The sequence below is a fragment of the Rhamphochromis longiceps genome, linkage group LG2 (assembly GCF_057381845.1).
Source record: "Rhamphochromis longiceps isolate RC_006_pf linkage group LG2, R_longiceps_female_GT1.1, whole genome shotgun sequence".
In the NCBI taxonomy this organism is placed as follows: domain Eukaryota; kingdom Metazoa; phylum Chordata; class Actinopteri; order Cichliformes; family Cichlidae; genus Rhamphochromis; species Rhamphochromis longiceps.
The window spans coordinates 34,449,243-34,472,640 of NC_140558.1; the positions used below are offsets into that span (position 1 = coordinate 34,449,243).

General features: G+C 40.5%; 1 protein-coding gene across 20 annotated transcripts in view; it reads left to right on the forward strand.

Annotated features, from left to right (window-relative positions):
• Window positions 1-23,398, forward strand: part of LOC146677678 (protocadherin gamma-C5-like) — a 285,476-nt gene that overhangs the window by 84,921 nt on the left and 177,157 nt on the right. Inside the window, exon 1 of one of the 20 annotated variants that reach the window (XM_085425062.1) lies at window positions 1,494-3,973. The exons of 14 other annotated variants lie outside the window; for them this stretch is intronic. In XM_085425062.1, the coding sequence (XP_085281188.1) occupies window positions 1,592-3,973 (2,382 nt within the window). In that variant the 5' untranslated portion in view covers window positions 1,494-1,591. Of the gene's footprint in view, window positions 1-1,493; window positions 3,974-6,410; window positions 8,921-12,646; window positions 15,141-23,398 lie in introns of those variants that run through there. 5 more of the 20 variants (XM_085425194.1, XM_085425072.1, XM_085425201.1 and 2 more) reach the window with 5 other exon arrangements.

A 23,398-nucleotide genomic window follows, 5' to 3' on the forward strand; every position in this document is an offset into this window, starting at 1 on the left:
GTTACTTTTTTGAAGAAGTAACTAGTAACTATAATTAATTACATTTTCAAAGTAACTTGCTCAACACTGAATAAAGATCTTTGCCCATGCTTGCTATCATGTCACATTTTCAGTATGAGTCTTATGTCCCAACCTGGATTTGTTCCTATGTCTGCCTTATCTAAAATAGGAGATGCACAAAAAGCATCTATAAAAGCTCACTTCTACATTTATTTCATACTTCTCATACCTGTGATGTTTTCCTACCACATGTCAGACAGTAATTTTGTGAAATTTTGTAATCTGATGGCTGCATTATATATTCTTAGCACTGGACAAAAGTAGCTGTCAAATGATGAAATGCATTTCATCTTAATTGCAAGCAATAGCAATTTACATTATAATTACATTTTTTTTCACACTAAGGAAGTGAAAACATGTATACCATTATTGCCCAGTGGGGAGGGGGGGGGGGGGTACTGTCTGTCTGTAGGTATTTATATTTAAACACATTCCATCACACTTGACTAGTAGGACTGTTTCTTTAACAGCTTTGTCTTTGATCTTAATTTTAAAATACGTGAAAGTTGATTTCTAATTCATGTGACTGATGAGTTGTAAAATGAGGCAGTGTGTAGTTTAACTGGAGCTCTTGAGTTTGCACTGTCTCAACTGAGATTTCTTTAGCGACTCTGGTGACCGCATGGCACACTTGTTAATTTTTAAAAAAAGCAACAAATGAAACCATAGATCATTGGACTGTAAATTTAGGTGTAATTCTGAAATCCAAATGCGACTCCTGCTTACTGGATAACAGGATTTAATCCCAAAAATATCAACATAGCAATACTAAACATAAGAGCAAAAACATACTGAAAGCACATAAACATTGCCCTGCACCAGCTTTATACACGTAGCTACATTTGAAACTTTGGGTTGAGAGGGTCTAGTATGAAAATAGTTATGCAGAGCAGCAGATTAGCAGTATCTACTGGATGGAGACAAAAAGCATAAAACAGTCACCTGGAGTACAGTAACTGACTCAGTGTAACTAAACAACCTGCATGTGTCTGTGGTGATGAGAACAAGGCAGTGATCACTATGTGAAGAACAGTTCCAGGCACACAGCCAAGTCTGAATCCTCTTAGTAGAAACAACAACAACATACAATTAAAGATATCATAATTTTATGAAGAGAAATAAGCACATTTATAGTTGTCTTCTTCTTCTTTTGGTTGATTTTACAACTGTTTACTTGATTCACAATGTAAAACTCTTTTCTCCCATTGTCTCCTTTATAGTAACTGAAGTTTTGCATATTTATTCTACATAAAAATACTTTTTTTTAAAAGAAGATAAAAGTCATGCACGAAATATTAGTTGTAGTTTGCTTAGATTTAGTGTTAAGGTGTTTCCGCATAACCTAACTCACGGTGGCGCTAAACCCCAGCCCTAACAGTTTTCATTTCCTGTATTCATCGGTGTGGACGCGCATTTTTGCGCTCTTGTGTTAACATTAGGGCGACCTCCCGAGAATTGCAGTTGTCATTTGTGTTTTGGGGTTCAGGTCATTTTTTATTTTATTTTTCAGCTTCTTAATAACTCATCTATTATGATGGATTCGAAGATATTCGTGTTTCATTCGCGTGAGTTTTCTTTCCTCCTTCTTTTGTTCCATGTCGCTCATGGAGACATGAGCTATTCTTTACCAGAGGAAATGAAACGAGGATCCGTTATTGGAAATATAGCCAAAGACCTCGGGATGGAAACGGGCGCGCTGTTCAGCAGGAGAGCCCGCATCGACGCCGACGGAACCGACGAACGTTACTGTGACATAAACATGAATAACGGAGAGCTGATTGTTGCAGACAGGATTGACCGCGAGGGGCTTTGTGGAGACAAGGCTTCGTGCATCCTAAAACACGAGCTTGTGCTGGAGAATCCGCTCGAGCTTCATCGTATCAGCCTTCACATTCAAGATATCAATGACAATGCACCACAATTCAATGGAGAACGGATTAATATAGAAATTCAGGAGTCAGCTGACAGAGGAGCTCGTTTTGTGATAGAAGAAGCGCACGATGCGGATGTGGGGCAAAATTCAGTGCAGCAATACAACCTTAAAAAGAATGAAAATTTTATTTTGTCTGTAAATGGAAACACAATAGAGGTCGTTCTTGAAAAAGAGCTCGATCGTGAAAAACAACAGGAAATGAATTTAATTCTCACAGCTTTAGATGGTGGATCTCCTCAGAGATCAGGTACATTAGTAATACACGTCACCGTGTTGGATGCTAATGATAACGCCCCAGTGTTCAGCCAAGCCGTTTATAAAGCCAGCCTGCCTGAAAACTCTCATTTAGACACTGTAGTGATTACAGTAAGCGCAAGTGATGCAGATGAGGGAGTTAATGGGGATGTGACGTATGACTTTGGACATGTTACTGATGAAGTGAAGAAGATATTTAGTATTGATCGTAAAGTAGGTGACATAAGAGTAATTGGTGTTGTTGACTATGAAACTACTACATCATTTGAAATACGCGTAAAAGCAAAAGATGGGCTGGGGCTGTCATCCTACGCTAAAGTAATGATTTCTATCACTGATGTGAATGACAACGCTCCTGTAGTTAATCTGAAGTCACTGACCAATCTGATACCAGAGAACACCCCACCTGGTACAGAGGTGGGCATCATTAACATGCAGGACAGAGACTCTGAGAATAACCGACAGGTCCGCTGCTCCATCCAGCAGGGTGTCCCCTTTAAGTTGGTTCCTTCTATTAAAAACTATTATTCTCTGGTGACCACAGGACAACTGGACCGTGAACTAGTGTCCAATTACAACATTACAATCACTGCCACTGACGAGGGCTCTCCACCTCTGTCCTCTTCTAAAACTGTTCAGTTATCTGTAGCTGATATCAACGACAACCCACCAGTGTTTGAGGAACAGTCGTACAGCGCATATGTGAGTGAGAATAACAAACCGGGCTCCACTTTATGTTCCGTTACTGCTCGAGACCCCGACTGGAGACAGAACGGTACAGTGGTTTATTCTCTGTTAGCTGGTGAGGTGAACGGTGCCCCGGTGTCCTCCTATCTGTCTGTGAACGGAGATACGGGTGTGATCCACGCTGTGAGGTCGTTTGATTATGAACAGTTTAGGAGCTTCAAAGTCCATGTGATGGCCAGAGACAATGGTTCTCCTCCTCTCAGCAGCAACGTGACCGTGAGTGTGTTCATCTCAGATGTGAATGACAACTCTCCTCAGATCCTGTACCCCTCCCCAGAGGGCAACTCCTTCATGACCGAGCTGGTCCCCAAAGCTGCACACGGAGGCTCTTTGGTGTCAAAAGTGATCGCGGTGGACGCAGACTCCGGACAGAACGCCTGGCTGTCCTATCAAATAGTCAAATCCACAGATCCGGGACTTTTTACTATTGGTGTCCACAGCGGAGAGATCAGGACACAGCGGGACATTTCTGAATCTGACAGCATGAAACAGAACCTTGTAGTGGCAGTGAAAGATAACGGACAGCCCTCTCTGTCTGCCACCTGTTCCATGTATTTACTTATTTCTGATAACTTGGCTGAGGTACCAGAACTGAAGGATCTGTCTTATAATGAGAGCAATTCCAAACTGACCTCTTATCTGATCATCGCGCTGGTGTCTGTGTCCACCTTTTTCCTGACTTTTATCATCATCATCCTGGGTTTGAGGTTTTGTCGCAGGAGAAAGCCCAGACTGTTGTTTGATGGAGCAGTTGCCATCCCCAGTGGTTATCTCCCTCCTAATTACGCAGATGTTGATGGCACAGGAACTTTACGCAGTGCTTACAATTATGATGCATACCTGACCACAGGTTCAAGAACCAGTGACTTTAAGTTTGTGACATCATACAATGACAACACGCTGCCTGCTGACCAGACTCTGAAGAAAAGTCCATCAGATTTTGCTGATGTCTTTGGAGACCTGGATGGGTGCTCAGAGGTATGGCCCCTTCGCAATAAGCAAGTCATGTTTTAATCTTGTGCCAGATGAATATCAACAGTTCAGTTTTCTTCAACTTTATCATCACAAAATTCTTTTTTTAAATGCTTGGAGCAAAAGTTGGTTTATTAATTCTAACATTTTCTTCTTTCCTCTAAAGTGTTTCCTAGAGGTGTAGCTGTCTTTCTCTGGTAGTGGCTAAAATATGTTTAATTTCAACATGATACATTTCATACTTTCATACTTATAGATTTAGTGTGATATTTTATATATGTGTGTTCAATTTATTGTAGTTTTGCAAGCTCATATGACGTTTGTTCATCAACACAATAGGTATTTCTGCATCGTGCTTGCAGTGTTATTTGTCTGTACATGTTATTTGTTGTTTGTTTTGTTTTTTCACTAATCGATTACTTTTATCCTCTATCTGAAGCTGTGAGAGCAACTTTTACTCTTAGGAAGATATAGTTGTATAATGTAATCAAACTTTCATCGTATTTTTTCCGGTACTACCATTTTAATTTATTTTTTATTAAATAGCACTTTGTGAATATATGCCCAGTGCTTTAGCTGTGTTGTTACTGATATTTTGTCAGTAGTTCTACACCTCTGGTTAGTTGATACACAGAAGGTCAGATGCTGCAGAATTTTACAACTGGTCTTTTTAAGTAGTGTATATTTGTCAGCTACATTTCATACTGTAAGTTCATCTTAGTGCTAAACCACATATTTGTCTTTAGCACAATATTATCAGTGTAGTAATAAAGATCTTTGCCCATTCTCGCTGTCATGTCACATTTTAAGTATGAGACTTATGTCCCAACCTGGATTTGTTCCTATCTAAAATAGGAGATGCACAAAAAGCATCTATAAAAGCTCACTTCTACATTTATTTCATACTTCTCATACCTGTGATGTTTTCCTATCATATGTCAGACTGAGTAATTTGGTGAATTTTGTAATCTGATGGCTGCATTATATATTCTTAGCACTGGACAGAAGTAGCTGTCAAGTGATGGAATGCAATTCATCTTAATTGCAAGCAATAGCAATTTAGATTATAATTATATTTTTTCACACTAAATGAGTGCAAACATGTATTACTATCTGTTTGTAGGTATTTATATTTAAACACATTCCATCACACTTGACTAGTAGGACTGTTTCTTTAACAGCTTTGTCTTTGATCTTAATTTTAAAATACGTGAAAGTTGATTTCTAATTCATGTGACTGATGAGTTGTAAAATGAGGCAGTGTGTAGTTTAATTGGAGCTCTTGAGTTTGCACTGTCTCAACTGAGATTTCTTTAGCAACTCTGGTGACCGCATGGCACACTTGTTAATTTTTTAAAAAGCAACAAATGAAACCATAAACCATTGGACTGTAAATTTAGGTGTAATTCTGAAATCCAATTGTGACACCTACTTACTGGATAACAGGATTTAATCCCAAAAATATCAACATAGCAGTAGTAGACATAAGAGTAAAAACATACTGAAAGCACATGAACATTTTCCTGCACCAGTCTTGTAAACGCAACAGTGGTTTGGAAGCTCATGTTGTAACCGGAAGTTTGCCGGTTCGATCCCCAGCTCTGTCTGTCCTGGTCGCTGTGTCCTTGGGTAAGACACTTCACCCTACTGCCTACTGGTGTTGGCCAGAGGGGCTGATGGCACGATATGGCAAACTCGCTTCTGTCAGTCTGTCCCAGGGAAGCTGTGGATACAACTGTCGTTTGCCTCCACCAGTGTGTAAATGTGAGAGTGAATGAATAGTGGAACTGTGAAGCGCTTTGAGTGTCTAGAAAAGTGCAATATAAATGCAATTCTTTATTATACTAATTCTTTATTATAAACGTAGCTACATTTGAACCTTTGGGTTGAGAGGGTCTAGTATGAAAACAGTCATGCAGAGCAGCAAATTAGCAGTATCTACTGGATGGAGACAAAAAACATAAAACAGTCACCTGGAGTACAGTAAGTGACTCAGTGTAACTAAACAACCTGCATATGTGTGTGTGGTGATGAGAACAAGGCAGTGAAGAACAGTTCCAGGTACACAGCCAAGTCTGAATCCTCTTAGTAGAAACAACAACAACATACAATTAAAGATATCATAATTTTATGAAGAGAAAAAAGCACATTTATAGTTGTCTTACTGACTGAATGGCTTTCTTCTTCTTTTTTTGGTTGATTTTACAACTGTTTACCTGATTCACAATGTAAAATTCTTTTCTCCCATTGTCTCCTTTATAGTAACTGAGATTTTACATATTTATTCTACATAAAAATATATTTTTAAAAGAAGATAAAAATCATGCACTGAGCATTAGTTGTAGTCTACTTAGATTTAGTGTTAAGGTGTTTCCGCAAAACCTAACTCACGGTGGCGCTAGACACCGGCCCTAACAGTTTTCATTTCCTGTATTCATCGGTGTGGACGCGTATTCTTGCGCTCTTGTGTCTCAGTTAGGGCCACCTCCCGAGAATTGCAGTTGTGAGTCGTGTTTTGGGGTTCAGGTCATTTTTTTCCTTATTTTTCAGCCTCTTAATAATTCATCTCTTAGGATGGATTCGAAGATATTCGTGTTTCATTCGCGTCGGTTTTCTTTCCTCCTTCTTTTGTTCCATGTCGCTCATGGAGACATGAGCTATTCTTTCCCAGAGGAAATGAAACGAGGATCCGTTATTGGAAATATAGCCAAAGACCTCGGGATGGAAACGGGCGCGCTGTCCAGCAGGAGAGCCCGCATCGACACCGACGGAACCGACAAACGTTACTGTGACATAAACATGAATAACGGAGAGTTGATTGTTGCAGACAGGATTGACCGCGAGGGGCTTTGTGGAGAAAAGGCTTCGTGTATCCTAAAACACGAGCTTGTGCTGGGGAATCCGCTCGAGCTTCATCGTATCAGCCTTCACATTCAAGATATCAACGACAACGCACCACAATTCAATGAAGAACGGATTAATATAGAAATTCAAGAGTCGGCTGTGAGAGGAGCTCGTTTTGTGATAGAAGAAGCGCACGATGCGGATGTGGGGCAAAATTCAGTGCAGCAGTACAACCTTAAAAAGAATGAAAATTTTATTTTGTCTGTAAATGGAAACACCAGAGAGCTCGTTCTTGAAAAGGAGCTTGATCGTGAAAAACAACAGGAAATGAATTTAATTCTCACAGCTTTGGATGGAGGATCTCCTCAGAGATCAGGTACATTAGTGATACACGTAACTGTGTTGGATGCTAATGATAACGCCCCAGTGTTCAGCCAAGCCGTTTATAAAGCCAGCCTGCCTGAAAACTCTCCTCTAGACACTGTAGTGATTACAGTAAGCGCAAGTGATGCAGATGAGGGAGTTAATGGAGATGTGACGTATGACTTTGTACATCTTACAGAAGAAGTGAAGAAGATATTTAGTATTGATCGTAAAGTAGGTGACATAAGAGTAATTGGTGCTGTTGACTATGAAACTACTACATCATTTGAAATACGCGTAAAAGCAAAAGATGGGCTGGGGCTGTCATCCTACGCTAAAGTAATAATTGCTGTCACTGATGTGAATGACAATGCCCCTGTAGTTAATCTGAACTCGCTGACCAATCCGATACCAGAGAACACCCCACCTGATACAGAGGTGGGCATCATTAACGTGCAGGACAGAGACTCTGGGAATAACCGACAGGTCCGCTGCTCCATCCAGCAGGGTGTCCCCTTTAAGTTGGTTCCTTCTATTAAAAACTATTATTCTCTGGTCACCACAGGACAGCTGGACCGTGAACTAGTGTCCAATTACAACATTACAATCACTGCCACTGACGAGGGCTCTCCACCTCTGTCCTCTTCTAAAACTGTTCAGTTATCTGTAGCTGACATCAACGACAACCCACCTGTGTTTGAGGAACAGTCGTACAGCGCATATGTGAGTGAGAATAACAAACCGGGCTCCACCTTATGCTCCGTTAGTGCTCGAGACCCCGACTGGAGACAGAACGGTACAGTGGTTTATTCTCTGTTAGCTGGTGAGGTGAACGGTGCCCCGGTGTCCTCGTATCTGTCTGTGAACGGAGACACGGGTGTGATCCATGCTGTGAGGTCGTTTGATTATGAACAGTTCAGGAGTTTTAAAGTCCACGTGATAGCCAGAGACAATGGTTCTCCTCCTCTAAGCAGCAACGTGACCGTGAGTGTGTTCATCTCAGATGTGAATGACAACTCTCCTCAGATCCTGTACCCCTCCCCAGAGGGCAACTCCTTCATGACCGAGCTGGTCCCCAAAGCTGCACACGGAGGCTCTCTGGTGTCCAAAGTGATCACGGTGGATGCGGACTCCGGACAGAACGCCTGGCTGTCCTATCAAATAGTCAAATCCACTGATCCGGGACTTTTTACTATTGGTGTCCACAGCGGAGAGATCAGGACACAGCGGGACATTTCTGAATCTGACAGCATGAAACAGAACCTTGTAGTGGCAGTGAAAGATAACGGACAGCCCTCTCTGTCTGCCACCTGTTCCATGTATTTACTTATTTCTGATAACTTGGCTGAGGTGCCAGAACTGAAGGATCTGTCTTATAATGAGAGCAATTCCAAACTGACCTCTTATCTGATCATCGCGCTGGTGTCTGTGTCCACCTTTTTCCTGACCTTCATCATCATCATCCTGGGTTTGAGGTTTTGTCGTAGGAGAAAGCCCAGACTGTTGTTTGATGGAGCAGTTGCTATCCCCAGTGGTTATCTCCCTCCTAATTACGCAGATGTTGATGGCACAGGAACATTACGCAGCGCTTACAATTATGACGCGTACCTGACCACAGGATCAAGAACCAGTGACTTTAAGTTTGTGACATCATACAATGACAACACGCTGCCTGCTGACCAGACTCTGAAGAAAAGTCCATCAGACTTTGCTGATGTGTTTGGAGACCTGGATGGGTGCACAGAGGTATGAGCTGTTGGCAGTAACCCAGTTATATTTCAATCTTGTGCCCACTTCCTTCCTGAAAATCATTTTTTTGTTTGTACTTCAACTTTACACAATTGTCCTTTTGTTTGACTCGTACAAGAGGTAGTTCATTACATTTCAAGTTGTCTTAAAGTTTTCCCATTTTTATCTTCCTTTAAAGTGGCTAAAACTGGTTTAATTTCACCATGGTCATTCTTCTATACTGGGTGTGTGATCATATTTTTCATACTTTAGATTTAAGTCTTGTTTAGTGTAATTTCGCATTCTGTCCTGACATATTTTCATTCACATAAGGTATATTATTGCATCTTGCTTGGACTTTTGTTTTTATCCATCCATGTCATTTTTCAATTGTTAGTCAGTTATAACTACATTTATTGTTAATTGAAATTTGTGAAAGTGCCTTTTTTTCAGGAATATTATTCTCATATTATAATCAAAACCTCAATCTTAACCTTTAAGCTAATGTTGTTTATTAAATAATACTATTTGGGGAAAAAAATACATAAAAGGCATGGTGTGCTTTAGCTGTGTTGTTATTATTGTTTTTATGCAATTTAGTTGTGTTTTGGAGCAAAACAGGTTCAATGCTGCAGAATTTAAGTGTTGACTTAAAAACCATTACACATGTGAGCTGCATTTCATAGTGTAAGTTACTCTTATTGATTAACCACATCTTGATCTTTAACTCAACATTATTACACTAGCAGTGAACATCTTTGGCCATTCTTGCTAACGTGTCATTTCAGCATGAGATTTGTGTGCCAAACTGTATCCATCTTCAAGTCTAGCCCATCTAAAATTGTCATGGTCCTGGGTCGGTGACCCAGCGCTTTTAGTTATCATTTTCTAGTTTATGATGATGATGATTATTATTGTTTGAGTTCTGTGTGTTATATTTGGTCTGCCTTTGAGTCTGTCTCTGTCTATGGTGTCACCCCATCTGTTTGTGAATCTGTCTGTTTAGTTCAATGTCTTGCCTGGTTCCATGTGTCTGAGTTTCCTGTTTTATTGTGAAGGTTTGTGTCATATGTGAGTGTGCTCAGTTACGTTTCCCCTGTCTCGTCAGCTGTGATTTCTCCCAGGTGTGTTCCCCTTCTGTCTCTCATCCCTTGATTACTGCCGTCTGTGTATTTAAGCCCTGTGTTTCTCTGTGTCAGTGTCGCGTTGTACCCTCAACTAGCTGTGTGTTCTGCTTCTATGTTCCTAGTGTTTGGTCTCCTGCTCCAGTTTAGTGTTTCTTTCCAGTGTTTCAGTCCTTGGTTCCTCTGTTCTGACTTTTGGTTTTCTTTTGGTGAGTTTAGTTGTACGAGGTTTTTCCCAGCAATAAAGCTGCGCCTTAAGTTTCACTTCCGTGTCTGAGTTCTGCATTTTGGGTCCACCACTCCTGCTTGCCTGCCACACAGCGATTCATGACAAAAATAACATATGCCTAAAAAGCAGCTGTAACAGCTTGCTTGCACATGTTATTCATATGTATTCCACCTGCAATGTTGTGCTACTGGGATTCAGACTGAAAGTCTTTGTGACATTTGCTGTGTTGCTGTGAATCTTTTGGATGTCATTTTTCATCCTTTGATTTGGACAGACGTTTTTGTCATATGATGGAACGCAATTCATCTTACATTTGAGCACCTCAAATATGTTGTGTAATTATATTTTTAGATTCACTGATGTATCCCCTAAATGACTGAAAATGTGAATACCATTGTTTCCCACTGGTGTTTCTTCGAAAGATGATACCATCCGAATGTAGGTCTTTATATTTTTGCACATTTCATTGCACTTTATTAATAGCAATATTTTATAACAGGTGTGCACTTGGTCTTTATTTGAGTTTTTGTGACAGCTGATTTGAGTCTCACCTGCTTTCTGTGATTGTAAAAAGGAGATTTTGCTTGAGAGGAAAAATACAAAGAATATATAGCGTTAATTGCAGCTTTTCAATGTGCACCCATTGTGACTGTGCCATGGTGATCTCTGTAGTGATTGCACTGAGAGATACACTTTATAAATGACTTCTGTTTTACTTTAGCATTAATTACGAGTTCGCTGTTTTAACAGAAAAGATTCCTGCTTTGACTTTTGCTGTCCACGAAAAACTTTTTTCTTTAACTTGTGATTTTACCAGAATATTGGTCATATTGTTTATCATAACTGAGTTTGATTTTTCACAAATACAGTCTAGATGTGTGTTATTAAAAAAACTGTTACGCTTATTACAAGTAATCCAAATAACATGTCTGTTAAAGACTGATTTTAGACTAATTTTACTTTTATGATATTGTGTATGTTCTTTGGATTAACTTGATCTAAAGTGATTGCTTTTCAGTGTGTGTGTGTGTGTCAGTGCCTTGCTGCTTTGTCTGGTTGCTTATTGCATTCTGACAATAATTGCTGGATGTAAAGCATAGTTGCTTTCTTGGTCATACTCAGTGACACATTGTATGATGTATCTCTGTTGCCATTAATTGAGAGGATGTTGCTTCATCTTTTCAAAGTAGTGCAAAGTGTGGTTCAGGGCATCCTTCACTGTATGTGGTACTGCAAGGTGTTGTAATCACTTTTAATCGCCATAGTTTAAAAAAAAAAAGATATGTAGTAATAAGCAAGTGTGTCATAGTAACCTTAATACATGTTATCATAAGGATTTGTGGCAATTTTTAAAATGCATTAGAAAATACAATGTGACACATGTCTCCTCAAAGCTTTAAGGATGCCATTGATTGAAAACATACATTCAGTTTGTGTATTTAATAAACAGTTTGGCCCCTGCAGTCTCTAGGCGCAGTATGGATTCTTCTATAATTAAAGAGTAGTATGCATGATCTATTTTTTCAGACTATTTTGAGGTCATGCTTTATGCATATGCATAGAATTATATACATCATGGCATCTGTAAATGTTTTTCCTATTAGGAATTTAAAATGAATTGAAACAAGAGAGACACCGAACTGAATGTCTCTGAGTCTGTATATATTTTTTTGTAATAATTCACTGGCTTTAGTGCAACAAAGGCAAAAATGTAGAAAAGAAAAATAGTCAACTGGTATCATTTCTATAGTGTTTTAAACAGTGATTATTTTTTTTAAACACCCTAAAAGCACATAAACATGTTTCCATACTCTCTTTTGGCAAATGCCTGAGGTTGAATATTTAGGTCCAGACTGAGCAGTGTGAAAATATTAATTCAGAACAGCAGATTAGCATAACATGCTGAATGAAAACTAAAACAATCATAATAGTGTCACTTGGAATACAGTAGCTACTAAATTTATCTTAACTACCTGGCTGTGTGTAAGTGTGTTGGTGATTATAAGGTAGTGTGACTGGATGATCGCTATGTGAAGAACAGTCCACAGCACACAAAAGCGGTCTGAATCCTCTTAGTAACAATACATGAGATTACATTTTCAAAAACTTTTTGTGAAGACAAATAAGGACATTCAGAGTACTCTCACAGGCTACTTTTTTTTTTAAACAAAACTCTATCTAATGCACACTGTAGGACTCTTCTCTCAATTTGAACTTCGCGGATAAGTACATGCACAAATAAAGCAATTGAAATTTGTTGTCGTTTGCTTACACTTTCTATTTAGGTGTTTCTGCATAACCTAACTCACGGTGGCGCTAAACACCAACCCTATGAGTTTTTATTTCCTGCATTCAGCGGTGTGGACGCGCATTCTTGCGCTTTTGTGACTAAATTAGGACGGCATCCCAAGAGACCTCCCGAGAATTGCAGTTGTCATTTGTGTTGTGGGGTTCAGCTTCTTTTTTTTTCGTTATTCTTCAGGATTTTAATAACTAATCGCGTATGATGGGTTCGAAAATATTTGGGTTTCATTCGCGTCGGTTTTCTTTCCTCCTTCTTTTGTTCCATGTCGCTCATGGAGACATGAGCTATTCTTTACCAGAGGAAATGAAACGAGGATCCGTTATTGGAAATATAGCCAAAGACCTCGGGATGAAAACGGGCGCGCTGTCCAGCAGGAGAGCCCGCATCGACACCGACGGAACCGACAAACGTTACTGTGACATAAACATGAATAACGGAGAGTTGATTGTTGCAGACAGGATTGACCGCGAGGGGCTTTGTGGAGACAAGGCTTCGTGCATCCTAAAACACGAGCTTGTGCTGGGGAATCCGCTCGAGCTTCATCGTATCAGCCTTCACATTCAAGATATCAACGACAACGCACCACAATTCAATGGAGAACGGATTAATATAGAAATTCGAGAATCCGCTGACAGAGGAGCTCGTTTTGTGATAGAAGAAGCGCACGATGCGGATGTGGGGCAAAATTCAGTGCAGCAGTACAACCTTAAAAAGAATGAAAATTTTATTCTGTCTGTAAATGGAAACACAATAGAGGTCGTTCTTGAAAAGGAACTTGATCGTGAAAAACAACAGGAAATGAATTTAATTCTCACAGCTTTGGATGGTGGATCTCCTCAGAGATCAGGTACATTAATGATACACGTCACTGTGTTGGATGCTAATGATAACGCCCCAGTGTTCAGCAAAGCCGTTTATAAAGCCAGCCTGCCTGAAAACTCTCCTCTAGACACTGTAGTGATTACAGTAAGCGCAAGTGATGCAGATGAGGGAGTTAATGGAGATGTGACGTATGACTTTGGACATGTTACTGAAGAAGTGAAGAAGATATTTAGTATTGATCGTAAAGTAGGTGACATAAGAGTAATTGGTGCTGTTGACTATGAAACTACTACATCATTTGAAATACGCGTTAAAGCAAAAGATGGGCTGGGGCTGTCATCCTACGCTAAAGTAATAATTGCTGTCACTGATGTGAATGACAACGCCCCTGTAGTTAATCTGAACTCGCTGACCAATCCGATACCAGAGAACACCCCGCCTGGTACAGAGGTGGGCATCATTAACGTGCAGGACAGAGACTCTGGGAATAACCGACAGGTCCGCTGCTCCATCCAGCAAGGTGTCCCCTTTAAGTTGGTTCCTTCTATTAAAAACTATTATTCTCTGGTGACCACAGGACAACTGGACCGTGAACTAGTGTCCAATTACAACATTACAATCACTGCCACTGACGAGGGCTCTCCACCTCTGTCCTCTTCTAAAAGTGTTCAGTTATCTGTAGCTGACATCAACGACAACCCACCTGTGTTTGAGGAACAGTCGTACAACGCATATGTGAGTGAGAATAACAAACCGGGCTCCACTTTATGTTCCATTAGTGCTCGAGACCCCGACTGGAGACAGAACGGTACAGTGGTTTATTCTCTGTTAGCTGGTGAGGTGAACGGTGCCCCGGTGTCCTCCTATCTGTCTGTGAACGGAGACACGGGTGTGATCCACTCTGTGAGGTCGTTTGATTATGAACAGTTCAGGAGTTTTAAAGTCCACGTGATGGCCAGAGACAACGGTTCTCCTCCTCTCAGCAGCAACGTGACCGTGAGTGTGTTCATCTCAGATGTGAATGACAACTCTCCTCAGATCCTGTATCCCTCCCCAGAGGGCAATTCCTTCATGACCGAGCTGGTCCCCAAAGCTGCACACGGAGGCTCTCTGGTGTCAAAAGTGATCGCGGTGGACGCAGACTCCGGACAGAACGCCTGGCTGTCCTATCAAATAGTCAAATCCACAGATCCGGGACTTTTTACTATTGGTGTCCACAGCGGAGAGATCAGGACACTGCGGGACATTTCTGAATCTGACAGCATGAAACAGAACCTTGTAGTGGCAGTGAAAGATAACGGACAGCCCTCTCTGTCTGCCACCTGTTCCATGTATTTACTCATTTCTGATAACTTGGCTGAGGTGCCAGAACTGAAGGATCTGTCTTTTAATGAGAGCAATTCCAAACTGACCTCTTATCTGATCATCGCGCTGGTGTCTGTGTCCACCTTTTTCCTGACCTTCATCATCATCATCCTGGGTTTGAGGTTTTGTCGCAGGAGAAAGCCCAGACTGTTGTTTGATGGAGCAGTTGCCATCCCCAGTGGTTATCTCCCTCCTAATTACGCAGATGTTGATGGCACAGGAACTTTACGCAGCACTTACAATTACGATGCGTACCTGACCACAGGTTCTAGAACCAGTGACTTTAAGTTTGTGACATCATACAATGACGACACGCTGCCTGCTGACCAGACTCTGAAGAAAAGTCCATCAGATTTTGCTGATGTGTTTGGAGACCTGGACGGGTGCACAGAGGTATGAGTTAATATAGCAATGATTTTATCAATAGCCTTTATTTAATAAAAATAAAAATATACAAACAAAAAAGAATATAAATAGTTAACATTTAAAATAATCGTTTTAAACTCTCGCATAATTTCCTTACCCAATAGTTAAACTTAGAGAATATATTTTGTGCAAAGTGTATTTAGTATTCGGTTTCTATACACACACTTGGCCAATGTTTTTTTTCTCTGTGTAGGAAAATGTTTGAAAACTGTTGCTTTTTTCCATCTCCTTGGCGCTACGTAATTTCTTGGCTATGGTTTACTCGTATTTTTTTATGTTATGTCGTTATTTTACTTTATTTTTCAATTCATCTCATCATTATATTTTATTTTATGTTATTGTCTTTATTTTTCATTTTCTTTTATTTCTTTTCTTTTGTTTATTTTTTAATTTATTAGGCTTTCAGCTGCACAAAAAAAAAAAAAATGTTATAGAACAGTGGTGTCGAACTCCAGGTCTCGACGGCCGGTGTCCTGCAGTCCGTCCTGCAGGTTTTAGATACCACCCTGGGTCAACACACCTGAATCAAATGATTGGTTCACTACCAGACCTCTAGAGAACTTCAATACATGTTGAGGAGGCCATTTAGCCTTTTAAATCAGCTGTGATGGATCAATGACACATCTAAAATCTGCAGGTCACCGGCCCTCGAGGCCTGGAGTTTGACACCTGTGTTATAGAATAACACAAGTTAGTTACTTATGAAAATATGACTTCACAAAATGTCTTGCCCACTGACACAACACTGTTCACTAATATTAATTTAATTTAATTTAATTTAATTTAATTTAATTTAATTTAATTTAATTTAATTTAATTTAATTTAATTTAATTTAATTTAATTTAATTTAATTTACACCGACTAAACCTGTACATCGTGAAATGGCATTGTTTTAGTGTTATTTAGTTTGAGACTTCATAGCTGCATGATCCCCCTATCCAGCTACTTTTTGTGAGATTATTTTATTTTGTATATATGCCTTTGTGTTATGCCCCATGAAGCCAAATTCTCTTTTGAAATATTTTAACCCGTTATGAATCCTCATGTATCAAGCTGTCATATTTTTAACAGTGCAGAGAGGGAAAAGGCCCTTTGCCACTGCATTCCCCTCAGACTTGCCACCTTTTAATATTAGACTTCCCTGTTTATCTGAGATAAGCATGTCATAGCTACTGTTCTCTGATGTATGGATAATCACTTAGTCACAGTTCTTTTCATATGTGGATATATTATTGTTAATCTGTAGCTAGAGCTGCAGTGCCATGGATATATTTATGTGTCTGTTGCTGGATGGTGTTGCTGTTTCAGCAAGAGGAAGTAGAGTGATAGAGTGATTCATCTGTCTCTTAGTGTCATTACTTATGGAAATAAACTGGATTCTGGAGTGCTCCGTAGCAGCCACTAGAGGGATTATGTTGAACAAAGTAAAGCCAAGCATGCGAGATCATCAATAACTTCTTCTGCTTTTCATTTCATGACTTTGTGTGTGTGTGTGTGTGTGTGTGTGTGTGTGTGTGTGTGTGTGTGTGTGTGTGTGTGTGTGTGTGCGTGCGTGTGTGTGTGTGTACGTGCGTGTGTGTGTGTACGTGCGTGTGTGTGCGTGCCTGTCTGTCTGTCTGTTTAAGTCCAAATGACTTGGCATAAATAACATTTTGTGTAGAAATAACTCCTGTCCCTGTCCTTTTGGGACAATGTGTTTAATAAATAGAGAATAAATTGAGTGGTTGTAGGTCAGAACTACTTTGTCTATCAAAATCAATCACATAATCAATCGGGGCCCACATCAGATCCTGGATCCCATACTAGACTCTGTTACATTATATAAATATTGCTTTAACTGTGTCCATATCGTGTTGTTTAAAATACAATGATCGTATTTGTCTTATTAGTAGTTATAGCAGTTAATGTTCAGCTCCCAACTTGAGCTCACTTTGGTTACGTGCTGGAAAGTGATATTACAGACAGCTGCAGTTATTCTCTCAGTCTCTTGGTGACGCTCTTTTATAAAGTCTGAGTCATGGATGCTCATGTCTACCTCTATCTGTGTCAGTGGAACTAGAGTATTGGGTTAGGACCGGCGGCTGTGTATACATGCGCATTTCTCTTTTTATCGTGTGTGTGTGTATGAGGGGAGAAAAGGAGAGAGGCTGTATGTGGAGCTGTCTGAGAGAGGGAGTTAGAGAGAGGGGGAGAGAGAGATGAAAAAAGAGGTTAGAGAGAGAGAGAGAGAAATCCGAGCTGACAGCTTTCTTAATAGAGCATGATTAACTCAGCCAGAGAAGCAGGAAATCGTAGGATTGCAGTTGCATTTTCAGTTCGGTATTTGGATGTATGTTAACGACTTAGCTATAATGTCGACAGTGCATCCATTTCTGAAAAAATGTTTATTGATGATGCGTCGACCTCAGTTAAAGTGGTGGCTGCATTTTTCATTTCTTAGTCTCCTTTCCGCTGTTTCGTTTGGAGAAGTCCGTTATGTTCTTCCAGAAGAGATGCAGAGGGGCTCTGTGATTGGAAACGTTGCGCGGGATCTGGGGCTGGAGGTGAAAGAGCTTGATGCTCGTCGAGCCCGTGTTGTTGCAGAAGGAACAAGCCAGCTGTGTGAACTGGACACTGCGTCAGGCAATCTTTTGATCAGCCAACGGATAGACCGAGAGGAGCTCTGCGCACAAGCCACTGCCTGCATTTTACAGTATCAGCTTTTACTTGAACAGCCCCTTCAAGCATTCAGCATAGTTTTGGACATTACAGATATAAATGACAACAGCCCAGTGTTTCCTACGGGGGAGATAAAACTGGATTTAGTGGAATCCACAGTTCTAGGGAGGCGCTTTCCCTTAGAGAGCGCGCATGACCCCGATCTCGGCACGAATTCTGTCCGTCAATATACACTGAGCCAGAATGACAATTTTGCACTGGAAATGGGTAACCAAATGAACGGAAATGCTTATCCTGAGCTAGTTCTTAAAAAGGCATTGGACCGGGAGGCACAAGTTGAACATGTACTGAAAATCAATGGAATTGACGGGGGAAATCCGGCTAGATCAGGAACTGCTTCTATCCTTATCCGTGTTTTAGATGCCAATGATAATGTCCCAGTTTTTAGCCAGCGAGTTTTCAAAGCCTCTGTGCCAGAGAACTCAGCCATAGGGACTATCATAACCACGCTACAGGCCACGGACCTGGATGAGGGGGTGTATGGGGAGATAACTTATTCCTTCAGTCATCTGTCTGACAAGTTGGGAGGTGTTATTGAAATTGACCCTTTAAGCGGAGAAGTTCGCGTATCAGGTGTCATTGACTATGAAGAAGCTAGCTCACACGAGCTAGATGTTCAGGCTAAAGATGGCGGTGGCCAGGCCTCACACTGTAAACTTATAATTGATGTGATTGACGTGAACGACAATAAGCCCGTGATAGAAATAAAGTCGGCCTCTTCTAACGTGGCTGAAGACTCCAAACCAGGGACTATGGTTGCTCTGATTAATATATATGATATGGACACTGGGAGCAGTGGGCGTGTCACCTGTACGATCTCAAAAAATGTTCCTTTTAAATTAGTATCGGAGGTCAAAAACTATTACATGCTAGTGACTGATGGAATATTGGACAGGGAAGTGCAACCAGAGTATAACCTCGCAGTAACTGCCACTGATGCGGGCTCTCCCCCACTTACTAGTGTAAAAGTTATACCAATCGCGATTAGCGATATAAATGATAACCCCCCGACATTTATGCAAAGCGAGTACAATGCCAACATCTTGGAAAACCAACCCGTTGGCACGTTTGTCATTAAAGTCAAAGCGGAAGACGTTGACGACGGGTCTAACGCTAAAATCCAATACCAAATATCAAAGGACAGAAACTCAGAAGTGTCATCTTTCTTAAGCATCAACTCAGACACGGGGGAGGTCTTTACCTCACGCATGTTTGACTACGAACAGTCAGTTTACTTCCAAATTAAAGTGACAGCTAGAGACGGCGGTGGGCCTTCACTTTCCACCACCTGCATTATAAATGTGTTTATTAAGGACCAAAATGACAACGCACCTGTGGTCTTATATCCTGTGCAAAGTAGCGGTTACATTGCTGAAGATATGGTACCAGCTGAAGCGCCTAGAGGTTACCTGGTTACTAAGGTGGTGGCTGTGGACGCTGACTCAGGTCATAACGCATGGCTTTCTTACAGAATAATCAAAGCAACACGGCCTAACGTGTTTATGGTAGATCTGCATACAGGGGAAATCAGAACAACGAGAACATTTATAGAGGACGATGAACCAAAACATACTATTGTTGTATTAGTAACGGACAACGGGCTCGAATCTCTCTCTGCCACTGCGACAGTCAGCATAATGCTTGGTGATGGGCTCCCCGTTTTAAGCGAACTTTTAGAGTTTGCAGATGAGTCACAAGAGAGCGATAACTTAACGCTCTATTTGATAATCGCTCTTTCAACCGTGTCTTCTATGTTTATCCTTCTAATCAGCGGAGTGTTTTATTTTAAACTCTGTCGGCGTGGCTACGTTTACCGTTCAACCACAGCCAGTCTGCCCGTTTTCCCCACGACCTATTGCCCCTCTAGTTTTGCAGATTTTAGCCGTTGCGGCACCTTGCTGAATGATGAGCGATATGATTCCTTTATGACCACCGGGTCGTGGAGAGGTGATTTTCGTTTCGCATCAAATACAGACACCGACACTCTTAAGAAAAGAAGTGCGGCTTATCAGAAAAACACACTGAGGCGCCTCAGTGCAGACAGGGCAACGCTGAAGGTGAGGGCAGGTGCACCGCATCCCTGTTATGTGATCAAATGAGAGTGTGCCATAGCATGTTTTAACATGTTGGATTTGAGATGGACCTTTTTAACAAAAATGTTGTAACTGGGGTTTCTTTAAAAACTAAATAAATAATTAATGCTTCTATATAATTACTTTAAATATACACGTAATGGATCTAGTGGTTCTAAAATATTTTGTCTTATATATGGATGTATTTGTGCACGAATATGTTGTCTTTTATATATAACCTCAACTTCACCGCCACATTGACACATTGGACACAGGTAGTCTCAAACTTATAGGTGTTGATCTTTTGACATATTATTAGACATAGTATCACAGAAGTGTAACTAAAGTATGTATTGTATTTATTTATATTGCCTGTGACAGTTAAATGTAGCGTTTAGTAACTTTATAAATTTTCTGTCATTTTTTTACATTTATTTTCTGTTTTTAATCTAAGAAAAAAATATTCTATGGTTGATCCCCTTTATCTTATCTGAACAAGTAACAGACACAACATAATATTTGTAATACCTTTCAGTGTGGAAAAACATATAACTGATTAAATACATTAGTTGAAATGTCTCATTTTCTGCATTCAAAATGCAGGGCAGACCGTTATGACTTCTTCATTCATCCCTATGTCTTCTGAAAGTGATATAGTTGAAGAGAAGTAGTCTTAGGTCTAAGTCTTTTGCTCTGTCTGTGGTATTTTTGTTTTTGCCTGAGTAAAAACATTAATTGCAATTGTAATTTTCCATATTCAGCCTGTTTTATTTTTCTCTTTGCTTTACTGTAGCCAACTTTTGTCATTGTTTTCATCCTTCATTTGCCCATCTATTATGTTACCACTTATCCAGCTTGGGGTCTCAGGGCTTGAACCAATCCCAGCTGACATAGTACACCCCTGTGAGGTTGTCAGTATTTTTATTTATTTGGGGGGGGGGGGGGGGGGGGGGGGGGGGAATCAAATAAAGCTTTGCACTACATACCTTTTATTGAACCATATGTCAATAGATTTTGTGCATTTGATGAAAAATAAACTTTTAGAAAAGCATCCCTTTTCCTTTCTGACTAATTTTTCCCCCATAAACAACAATAACAATAATAATAACAGAGCAGTTCCTGCTTATAGTGGTCACAAGTGAGGTGAAAGAAGAAAGAAAATTCCCTTTGTGTGTCACTAGAATAACTAGTTCCTGATTTGTTGCTTCTTAACTTCTGCTTTCAGGTAACCCGTTTTAATTTCTTTTTAATTTACTCCTCTAAATGGAAGGGGGTGACCGCTTGCACACTCTCAGAACTCATGAGAACATAGTCACATATTTTAAATTTAGTTTATGGGAGATTGCCTGCCTTTTTTGTGTGACTCTTTTTTTCTCTCCTGTGCCTTTGTCTACCAGATGTGCATTAGTCTATGTAAGAGCTTTATAGTTGCCTTTCATAGTTCTTTATTGCCTTTGGTAGACAGTATATCAAGTGCAGGAACTTGTAAAAGAAGGAAGTGGGGGGTTTGGGCACAAGCGGGTAGACTGGAGAAAATAATATTACTATATTCCTAAAAGTTAAATGCAAATTTAATAATAAAATACATGTGGATAACTACATACTGTTATAGTTTAGACATTAATTGGATGTATTAGAATGATTTGGTAATTGTCTAGTGACAGTTATTTCTCAGTGTGAAAGATCATCAGTAGTCATCGGTGACCATATTATACCTGTTATACCTAAACAAAGTAGTGTTAGTGGTGTTTTTCTCTCTCCTCCCCCCCCCCCCCCCTTCCTTTTGTTATTAGACTCTACCCTGGCCTACTTAACATTAAATTTAGGACATAAAACAGTAAACACGCAACAGTAAAAGCAAATCATATTTATTCCTACATTAAAAAACAAGTGTATATATATATATATATATATATATATATATATATATATATATATATATACGTGTGTGTGTGTGTGTGTTTGGCTGTAAGCTTTATTCAGGTCAGTAGTTAAAATCTTACACAACACCTAAACTGTGAAGTGTGTGCATGTGTTTCTGTGTCGCATAAGGTGCCTGAGTGTGCCTATTCTTGCATACTACAGAGTGCCATGATGATGAAGCAAAGAGGTTTTGTCGTGAAAAGAGTACCCTCATGAATTCATATGTGTTTCTGTTATAGCTCCAGGCCCATTTGTGCTCTCCCCCCCTCCGCTTAGTAATAATTCAGCAGGATCTGAGGTCGTAAGGGGGTGGCTGTAGCTCAGGTGGGTCACCTACTCACCGGAAGGTAGGCGGTTCGATCCCAGGCTCCTCCAGTCTACATGCCAAATATCCTTTGGGCAAGATATTAACCCCATGTTGCTCTCCGATGCATTCATCGGAGTGTGAATGCCAGTGAATGTTAGATAGAAGCACTAAAAACCTTAGATAAAGTGCTTGTGTGTATGGGTATGATTGGGTGAATGCACAAGTTGTATAAAGCACTTTGAGTGCTCAGTGAGAGGAGAAAAGCACTATATAAGAACCAGTCCATTTACCATTTGTGCTCCTAATTTCATCTGTGCTAGGAGTGGAGGAGTACCCAAGATGGCGACCCGGCAGTCTCCTCAACTTAAGGGTTTTCTTTTTATTTAGTGTATTTTTGTTTCACTTTTTCTCCGACATGCAGGAGCACAAATGCAGTACAGCAAAACTGAACTGCTTGCGGTTCTAAACCACAAAAACCTGCACACCTTCGCTGACAATGACTGGGACTCAATTCCCCCTGAGATCCGGGGGGTCACTGACTCCAATTCCACCGCTAAAGTGGCGTAGGCGACGGAAGCACAGGAAACACCCACTGGCTATTCTGAGCCTCTTCCTCACCAACTCACGGTCACTAAATAACAAGATGGATAAGCTACGACTGCGGATCACCTCACGCTGTTTGGATTACTGTGTTATGATCATCACAAAGACTTGGTTGGACTCTTTTAACCCAGACACTGCGATTGAGCTAGCGGGCCACGCTACATTCACAGCGGACAGGAACAAAGAGTCTGGTAAGAAACGTGGAGGAGGTCTGCTAGTGTTTGTAAACAATAACTGGCGCACCAGCAACACAGTTAAAGTCGTCCACTGCTGCCCGGACATAGAATATATGATGGTGCAGTGCAGACCCTTCTACTTGCCGAGAGAGCTCACAGCGATCACAATAATAGCAGTTTATGTGCCGCTGCAAGCTAATGCTAAGTCAGCCATGGAGCTACTCGGGCGCTCCAATAATAAACAGCTTACAAAGCACCCGGACTGCGCTGTGATCGTGGCAGAAGATTTTAACCACGCAAACCTGAAATCTGTCCTGCCTCGATTCTTTAAAAACGTGACCTTTCCGATGAGGGAAAACGACACACTAGACCAGGTCAACGCCAACATCCCAGATGCCTACAAAGCAACCCGACTGCCTCATCTC